This window comes from Fundulus heteroclitus, unplaced genomic scaffold, assembly GCF_011125445.2.
Source record: "Fundulus heteroclitus isolate FHET01 unplaced genomic scaffold, MU-UCD_Fhet_4.1 scaffold_59, whole genome shotgun sequence".
Taxonomy (NCBI): domain Eukaryota; kingdom Metazoa; phylum Chordata; class Actinopteri; order Cyprinodontiformes; family Fundulidae; genus Fundulus; species Fundulus heteroclitus.
Window position 1 is genome coordinate 447,863 of NW_023397022.1, and position 9,753 is coordinate 457,615.

The 9,753-nt window shown below is 47.5% G+C and overlaps 1 protein-coding gene across 2 annotated transcripts; it reads right to left on the reverse strand.

Annotated features, from left to right (window-relative positions):
• Nucleotides 1-3,061: 3,061 nt before the first annotated feature.
• Nucleotides 3,062-9,468, reverse strand: LOC105918498 (deoxycytidine kinase 1). 2 transcript variants are annotated; one of them, XM_012853585.3, is made up of 8 exons: nt 8,870-9,468; nt 8,638-8,756; nt 7,570-7,653; nt 7,382-7,491; nt 4,022-4,169; nt 3,623-3,738; nt 3,443-3,542; nt 3,062-3,371 (listed from the first exon to the last, which is right to left on the reverse strand). In XM_012853585.3, exons 1-8 carry the CDS (start codon nt 8,964-8,966, stop codon nt 3,345-3,347), a joined length of 801 nt encoding a protein of 266 aa, XP_012709039.2. In that variant the 5' UTR covers nt 8,967-9,468; the 3' UTR covers nt 3,062-3,344. The 2 variants fall into 2 exon arrangements, with proteins under 2 accessions (XP_012709039.2, XP_021166818.2); XM_021311143.2 differs by lacking the exons at nt 8,638-8,756; nt 8,870-9,468 and adding an exon at nt 7,778-8,147.
• Nucleotides 9,469-9,753: the final 285 nt, after the last annotated feature.

Below are 9,753 nucleotides of genomic sequence, written 5' to 3' on the forward strand. Positions count from 1 at the left end.
TGTCCCAGGGTCCGTCTAAACTGTAGAGATCCCTCGGCCAATCAGGAGGCACCGCATCAGGTACACGTAGAGGGAGGCTGCTGGGGGTTTACCTGGAGAGGCTGATGTTCCCCAGGAAGAGCTGAAGGAGAAGGAGCTCTAGGTTCAGGGTAGTCTCATTAAGACCCAGAGGTACAAAGCTGCTTTTAACGCCGGGTTCTGGTTCTGCAGGTGTGGAAACCATGAAGCTGTGCGGCGTACCTGGTGTAGAGAACGCACCTTTTACCTGATCTAAGCCCAGATGCGTCTCCTCCCAGAGATAAAAGCCTGGGGGGACCTCCAGATGGAGGCCTCCTGGTCAGAAGAACCTCCTGGATGACGGAGGTTCTTCATCCTGTTCTCCCAACCTACTGAGGAGGCTCAGAGTTTATAGAGACTTAGAACAGAGAGGAACTTAAATGAGGTTCTAGGCTAATCCTGAACAGTTCTGCTGCTCTTTGGCTTCAGTTCAGATTTCTATGGAGCTAAACCAGCGACAGCTTGCAGTGATACTGAAGAGATTTGGCTTAAAAAGTCCAACACTGAAAAATTAGACATGGAAAAGTCAAACAGTGTTAGAAAGTAAAAACTTATGAACATTTTATGCTGCAGCTTTTTTTAATGAGATGTTTCCAGTGTCTCTGCAGAGCTCCTTCAGCTATGATGTCACTAAGTGGCTAAATTAAAGGCCCCTTCATGGGCCCTCCGTTTTTCCGTTACTCCTCATGAACTAAACTAAGAATAATAATAGATTTTAAGGCCAGTTTTAAAGGTGGGCAGTGAAGGAGCCTCTCTTATGTGCAGCACCAATTATTCTATAATTAAGGACAATAAAAAAGGCATTAATATAATCTCCATTAGCTGATACAGCGGATGATTGTAGTGACATGAAAATAATTGCCTGTGTTGGGGCCGAGCAGCGGTACTTTAACGGCAGCTTTCCATAAGTTCACTGCAGGTAGATGAGAGAAAAGCAGGTTGTCAGGTAAGGAGCCTTTAGCCCCGCCCCCACCAGCATGTAGTGACATCATAGCGGAAGGAGCTCTGCAGAAACACAGAAATCATCTCACTGATTAAAAGCTGCAGCATAAAATGGCAAAATCATGAGTTTTTACTTTCTGAAAATGTTTGACTTTTCACTCTTTCCATGTTTGATCTTAAAGTACTAAATGTCTTAAATACCGCTGCGAGCTGCCGCTGGGTTAGCGCCGTAGATTCGGGCGGTCCCGGTTCTGAACGGTTCAGTGAGGCCGACCGGTTCACGGTGACTCAGCAATGTCAGTGGAGCGTTAACGCAGCAGCAGTGAAAGTTTAATCCGGCTCTTCTACTGACCCACTTTGCTCTACAGAAGCTCAGTTACGCCACCGGCTCTATTATAGTGCTCTTATTGGAGCACTTTGACCCGAGGTCATGGAAGAACCTCCAGTTTACAGCTAAGGGAACCCAAGCAATGGGTTCTTCCATGCACAGGAAGAACCTGGAAGATCTGCACTGAGAGTTCTATGGATGACAACCTTTATTTGTTGTGTCTAAAATCAAATCTGCGTAAGGTTCTAAAGACATTTTATTCTGAAAAATGTGGTGCTTTTGCCAAACATACGTGAACACTTCCGGTCTCTGAATATAAACAAACGAGCCTTTTTTCGTTTCTGACTAAAAGCATTTTTGTTTTTTATTACCCGAAATGGAAAATGAAATTCAAATCATTTTTCACTTTTCCCTTTTTGAATATGAAAAAGAGAAACGCTTTATATTTCAATTTTTTTTTTATTTTAAAACAAAAAATCAAATCGCCATTTGTTTTTTTTTAATTCCTGTTTCTGAAACGAAAATCCAATGACCAAAAGAGACACGGACCCGGACAGCAGGCAGAATTTGATTTTAATATTTAATCGGTACAGTTTACGTGACCCGGAAACAGCTGTTTGCGACTTCAGTAAAGTTAGAAAGATATTCACAGATTTGGCTTTTCCGGATCAGTAACTAATCTGCGGATGATTTATTCTACAAAGCAGACTCCTCTCTGTAACCACAGCAAGGCAGACAGTCAGCTACAACCGTAGTTTCCTCAGAATGAGTCTCCCACCGCGCTGCGAGAATTACATTGGACTCTATGCAGAGCTCGCGGCTCCGCAGATGCTTAGGGACCGTCTGCAAGTTGCTACACCAGAAAAATAATAATAGAGAAATATTCAACAGCGTCACCAAGGAGGGGTGGATTATTATCAAATTCATTTTATATGTATCTGATCTCATGTATATCACACCACATTTATTGGATTTGAAAATAATACATTTTTTGAGGAATTTCCCAAAGCCTAAATGGCAAATGGCACCTATTTTATTATTAGAATAAGTATAAAATGAGCAATGACCACGCCACAGATCATTGTAGTGCCACCAAACTTTTAGTATAGATAACCTCATCTAGTTTATACTACAACTCTTACTTTGGGAAAATGTGCTAAACTAATTTTTTTTAAAGTTATAAAGTACTTAAATACTTTACTAAATATATATTACTAAAAATATTATCCAAATTTTACCTAATACTCTGTTTTTATTTCACTTGTATTGAATTGAATGAATTGGCGAAAGCCTAAAACGGGCCGGTTTTTTTCATAACGTTTTTCGTTTCTAAATTGTGGTGACAGGAAAGAAAAAACGGCTTTGTTTTCAGTTTTTCTGTTTTGATTTGCAAATGGAAAAACGGAAGTAGTTTCCGTTTTTGGTTTTCCAGAAATAAAACGAATTGCCTGAAGGTACACCGACCAGGGATCAGACAGTGACAGCTGTTCTTCCAAGGCAACAAGGTAGTAACCACATTAGTATTTCTGGTTGGTACAGACTGACGGAGCAGGCAGCGCCCCCTGCTGTCTGATCAAGGGTACAACCCACAAGCTACAGATCATTTTTACCTGTGAGACATTTGTGTTAAAAATGAAAATGAAGGCGTAACTCTCTCTACAACTTCAAATTCATGCTTACAAGGCACAAATACTTCTGGAACAAAATAACCTTCATACAGAGGCAGCACACAGGCTGGGTTTGATTTCAGTTTATTTACAGAGAGCCTAAAGGCATTGTGACAGGTTCACTGACACCTCAGTGTGTAGGAAACCTGAGCACACACAGAAACTGAAGCTTAAATACCCCCCCCCCCCCAACATTTAACATCAACTATATATATATAAAAAAAACAACAAAAAAAAAAAAACACAGGAAAAACAAAACTTTACAAAGTCATTAAAAGATGACATCATGAGCAGCTGTTATCCAACCAGAAGGCCTGCTGCCGACGCCCTGAGCTGTGATTGGTGGAGCTTCATAGAGCGGTGAGAAACTCCCGGACCTGCAGATCAACGCAGTCCTGGTCAAGCTTCAGAACCGGCTGTGCGTCGGGTTTTCAGAACCAAAACTCACCTGATCAACGATGTCCGCCTGTTTGATCCGATCGCTCTGAAAGTCTTCGTCAACGTCCAGAACCAGAACAGGAAGCTCACCGAGGTACTCAAAGTCCAGCCTGCAGACACAGACAGCTGAATGGCTTCTCCCACTGACCCTGAAGGCAGCAGCAGACACCGTCTGAGCATGCTCGGTTACCTGAGGTTCCTGTGGTAGAGCCACGCCTCGTGTTTCAGGTGAAGCTGCTCCAGGTACTCCAGAGGGATCCCCTGCTCCTCCTCCCGGCCGCGGTGCAGCAGCCTCTGCATGCAGCGCTGCAAAATACACAGACACCTGAAGGCACCACCAAACACTCAGAGGGCAGAGGAACCTGAAGACAAGGACAGGTACAGCAGTGGATCTGTGGTTTCACAGGTGTGTCCAGGTGAGGTGTTCAGACCAATTCTCTGACTCGGATCTCAGCTGCAGGTCGGTAATCAGATCTGAGGAAAAGCTCCACAGAACCTGGTTCTTCACCTGAGGAACAGGTGGATGCTGCTGCACATGAACCACGTCCCCCAAACGTTCCCAGACTGCAGGTGTGAGGGGCATCCTTACCTGTGGGGGGGCTCTCAGGTAGATGATGCCGTCCAGGGCGATATCCGCTTCAAACTGCTTCAGTAACCAGGTGTGCCAGTCCTGATAAACGCTCCACTCCGTCTCCAGCAGGTCGCCGCTCTCAAACAGCTTAGAAGCAAACACGTACCTGAGAGACAGGTAGAGCTCAGGTGAACACAGCTGCCGTCACACCAACACTCCCAGTCCCCTCGGCTTTAATCACTTCAGACTGGATCCACAGAAACCTGCCAGGTGACACCAGGACTCACCTGCCAGGTGTCACTTAGAAATGACAGCAACAGACTAAACATGTTAGAAGTCTTTCATGCTGACACCTGCCGTTTCCTGCCGGTAACAGCTACCTGTCCCGGTAACGGTTACCTGTCCCGGTAACAGCTACCTGTCCCGGTAACAGTTACCTGTCCCGGTAACAGTTACCTGTCCCGGTAACAGTTACCTGTCCCGGTAACAGTTACCCGTCCCGGTAACAGTTACCCGTCCCGGTAACAGTTACCCGTCCCAGTAACAGTTACCTGTCCCGGTAACAGTTACCTGTCCCGGTAACAGTTACCTGTCCCGGTAACAGTTACCCGTCCCGGTAACGGTTACCCGTCCCGGTAACAGTTACCTGTCCCGGTAACAGTTACCTGTCCCAGTAACAGTTACCTGTCCCGGTAACAGTTACCCGTCCCGGTAACAGTTACCCGTCCCGGTAACGGTTACCCGTCCCGGTAACAGTTACCTGTCCCAGTAACAGTTACCTGTCCCAGTAACAGTTACCTGTCCCAGTAACAGTTACCTGTCCCAGTAACAGTTACCTGTCTGAGTAACAGCTACCTGTCCCAGTAACAGTTACCTGTCCCAGTAACAGCTACCTGTCCCAGTAACAGTTACCTGTCTGAGTAACAGTTACCTGTCTGAGTAACAGTTACCTGTCCCAGTAACAGCTACCTGTCCCAGTAACAGTTACCTGTCCCAGTAACAGTTACCTGTCCCAGTAACAGTTACCTGTCCCAGTAACAGTTACCTGTCCCAGTAACAGTTACCTGTCCCAGTAACAGTTACCTGTCCCAGTAACAGCTACCTGTCTGAGTAACAGTTACCTGTCTGAGTAACAGTTACCTGTCTGAGTAACAGCTACCTGTCCCGGTAACAGCTACCTGTCTGAGTAACAGCTACCTGTCCCAGTAACAGTTACCTGTCCCAGTAACAGTTACCTGTCCCAGTAACAGTTACCTGTCCCAGTAACAGTTACCTGTCCCAGTAACAGTTACCTGTCCCAGTAACAGTTACCTGTCCCAGTAACAGTTACCTGTCCCAGTAACAGCTACCTGTCCCAGTAACAGTTACCTGTCTGAGTAACAGCTACCTGTCCCAGTAACAGTTACCTGTCTGAGTAAGTTACCTGTCCCAGTAACAGCTACCTGTCCCAGTAACAGCTACCTGTCCCAGTAACAGTTACCTGTCCCAGTAACAGCTACCTGTCCCAGTAACAGTTACCTGTCCCAGTAACAGTTACCTGTCCCAGTAACAGTTACCTGTCCCAGTAACAGTTACCTGTCCCAGTAACAGTTACCTGTCTGAGTAACAGTTACCTGTCCCAGTAACAGTTACCTGTCTGAGTAACAGTTACCTGTCCCAGTAACAGCTACCTGTCCCAGTAACAGCTACCTGTCCCAGTAACAGTTACCTGTCCCGGTAACAGTTACCTGTCTGAGTAACAGTTACCTGTCTGAGTAACAGTTACCTGTCTGAGTAACAGCTACCTGTCCCAGTAACAGTTACCTGTCTGAGTAACAGTTACCTGTCTGAGTAACAGTTACCTGTCCCAGTAACAGCTACCTGTCCCAGTAACAGTTACCTGTCTGAGTAACAGTTACCTGTCTGAGTAACAGTTACCTGTCCCAGTAACAGTTACCTGTCCCAGTAACAGCTACCTGTCCCAGTAACAGCTACCTGTCCCAGTAACAGTTACCTGTCCCAGTAACAGTTACCTGTCCCAGTAACAGTTACCTGTCCCAGTAACAGTTACCTGTCCCAGTAACAGTTACCTGTCCCAGTAACAGTTACCTGTCCCGGTAACAGTTACCTGTCTGAGTAACAGTTACCTGTCTGAGTAACAGTTACCTGTCTGAGTAACAGTTACCTGTCTGAGTAACAGCTACCTGTCCCAGTAACAGTTACCTGTCCGAGTAACAGTTACCTGTCTGAGTAACAGTTACCTGTCCCAGTAACAGCTACCTGTCCCAGTAACAGCTACCTGTCCCAGTAACAGTTACCTGTCCCAGTAACAGTTACCTGTCCCAGTAACAGTTACCTGTCCCAGTAACAGTTACCTGTCCCAGTAACAGTTACCTGTCTGAGTAACAGTTACCTGTCTGAGTAACAGCTACCTGTCCCAGTAACAGTTACCTGTCTGAGTAACAGTTACCTGTCTGAGTAACAGTTACCTGTCCCAGTAACAGCTACCTGTCCCAGTAACAGTTACCTGTCCCAGTAACAGTTACCTGTCCCAGTAACAGTTACCTGTCCCAGTAACAGTTACCTGTCCCAGTAACAGTTACCTGTCCCAGTAACAGTTACCTGTCCCAGTAACAGCTACCTGTCCCAGTAACAGTTACCTGTCTGAGTAACAGCTACCTGTCCCAGTAACAGTTACCTGTCTGAGTAAGTTACCTGTCCCAGTAACAGCTACCTGTCCCAGTAACAGCTACCTGTCCCAGTAACAGTTACCTGTCCCAGTAACAGCTACCTGTCCCAGTAACAGTTACCTGTCCCAGTAACAGTTACCTGTCCCAGTAACAGTTACCTGTCCCAGTAACAGTTACCTGTCCCAGTAACAGTTACCTGTCCCAGTAACAGTTACCTGTCCCAGTAACAGCTACCTGTCCCAGTAACAGTTACCTGTCTGAGTAACAGTTACCTGTCCCAGTAACAGTTACCTGTCTGAGTAACAGTTACCTGTCCCAGTAACAGCTACCTGTCCCAGTAACAGCTACCTGTCCCAGTAACAGTTACCTGTCCCGGTAACAGTTACCTGTCTGAGTAACAGTTACCTGTCTGAGTAACAGTTACCTGTCTGAGTAACAGCTACCTGTCTGAGTAACAGCTACCTGTCCCAGTAACAGTTACCTGTCTGAGTAACAGTTACCTGTCTGAGTAACAGTTACCTGTCCCAGTAACAGCTACCTGTCCCAGTAACAGCTACCTGTCCCAGTAACAGTTACCTGTCCCAGTAACAGTTACCTGTCCCAGTAACAGCTACCTGTCCCAGTAACAGTTACCTGTCCCGGTAACAGTTACCTGTCCCAGTAACAGTTACCTGTCCCAGTAACAGTTACCTGTCCCAGTAACAGTTACCTGTCTGAGTAGACGGAGCGTTCGTAGAACTGAACCGGATTTTCCGCCTGCTGCAGTTTGGCTGATGGAAGCTGAAGCTGGGCTCGGACCCGGCTGAGGCAAGCATAAGTCTGCACACAGGTGAGTCACACAGGTGAAACAGGTGGCTCAGCAGCACGACTGCAGGGGAAGGCGTCAGGTGTAGCTACCTGGAAGGTGTAGGCCCATCGGCTGGGTTTGTCGTACATCATCTGCAGGAGGTTCCCTCCACTCTTCTGGGAAGAGCTCAGTTCCTGAACACATGGACACACACAGGTGAACTGGGTCAGAGCGGGCCAGCAGGTGTGTGTCCCGTCCAGGTGCGTGCAACGATGAGAGTTACCTGCTGACACTGGTCCTGTTCCACAACAGACTCACCTGTGCTGCGGTCACTCCACCTGGCAACACCACAAAGATCTACCAGGTGCTTCTGCTCTGACGAAGCCGTTTACAGGTAACGTCTTCGTACACCTGCTCTAATGGGAATGTTCCTAAGCTCCTCCCACTCTGGAGGTTCTTGGTGCATTCAATGTGCCTCGGAAAGCGGAACGAGGGCAGGGAATGAGGTGAACCCGAGTAAAAAGCCTTCCGGTTAGCAGTCAGACAAGTCGGGATTCAAAGTAAAAACAACTGAAGGTCAGGAATCCAACATGGCGACGGCCAGCAGAGCTGCTGCTCGTATAAACAGACGCTCCACATGCAAACACCACGTTTAATGTGTTTAGTTTAGAGATTTTAGACTCTTATAGCGGTGTAGTGTAATACTACGGGGGGGGGGGGGGGGGTGCAAGTACCCGGTTCGATCCCCACCGCCTGCACTCTGGGTCCCTGAGCAAGACCCTTAACCCCAGATTGCTCCCCAAGGGTGATGGGTTAAAAGCAGAGAACACATTTTATTATAATGTATGTTTCAATGACAATAGAGATGATATTACTACTTATTATTATTACTATATTACTAGTAATATTTATCACAGCTCCCTGTTGTTCATGCAGGAGCCGCCATGTTGGATCCCACAATCCGCCTTAAATCGACTATGGCGGCCTTTGATTGATTGATCAGAGCGGAGGCCGGATTTCCGAGGGCAATGGAAGGCAGCATCTGTGCAGCAGGAGACATCTGCTCAGAGGCTCCATGTAGTCCTGGACCTCCTGCTGGACCTCCTGCTGGACCTCCTGCTGGACCTCCTGCTGGACTCTAACCTTCACCATGACCAGTACTCCCTCCTCATCCTCACCTGGTAAACATCGGTGCTGTCGCTCTGCACGTTGCACCATTTCCCGATCGGTTCTGGGATCACCTCCCAGTCTTCCGAGGCGGCCTGCAGGATCCGGACGAAGGTGGATTTACCTGCAGCTGCGCGCGCGCAAACACACACACACACACACACAGGTTAACTCACCTGGCCAGCTCTGGCCCTACCTCTGGCTACCGACGCTCAGACGTTGTGGACCCGCAGCAGAACTCACCGATGTTTCCCTCGATGGAGACCTTCCTGTGTCTGCGGGAGCCGCGGAGCGGGGAGCCGGCCGGAGCTCCGCGGAGCCGCTTGGGAGGAGTCGCCATGTCTGGCCGCTGATGGCGGAAGGATTCTCGCAGGCTGCGCCGGTTTACCTGCTCAGGTGAACCTTCTCTGAGCGCGCGGGGACACAGAATGAGCTTGAAAAGCGCGCGAGCCGCTTCGCAGATTAAACTCGGCGCGCAGAGTTCTCTTTCCGGGGGCGGAGCTTCTTCTTCTTCTATTGTTTGTCTTTATCTGTGCAGGCCGCAGAATGGCGCATCAGCGCCACCAACAGGTTCCTGTGGGTTCGGGTCTGGCTCTCTGGGGTCAATTAATTAATTAATTAATTAAGCTGCTGACATGCAATCTGGAAAAGCTTTAACCGGATGTTTATATTGCAGATGCGGAACCTGAGCATGTGAGGACATGAATGTCTTTGTTTCCACATGCAGGCAGCGATAAAGCCAACAGAGACGTCTTCTGGAAAGGATGATGGTTCAGTTCCAGATTGTTGTGAAGTAAATCACGGGTGAAGGTTTCTGCTGGACGGGCAGCAGGCATTTAGGTCCAGATCATAGACATAATCTACGTAGACGCGTCGTTGGGCGGGTTCTGCCTCTGCTGCGATGCGTCAGAGCGTCGGCCATGTTGAATGAGGCAAATCTGCAGTTACTCAGTCACTTAAACAGTATCAGAGGGACTTTAATCTCTGAATATACGTTTGTATTCATAATATTTTTATTTTTGTAATATTACAAGTTCTTTTTCGTATCCCTTTGGCTTCATTCTCCTGACTTTATTCTCGTAAAGAATAAAAATAATTAAAATAATCTAACCTGGCCCTATTACTCC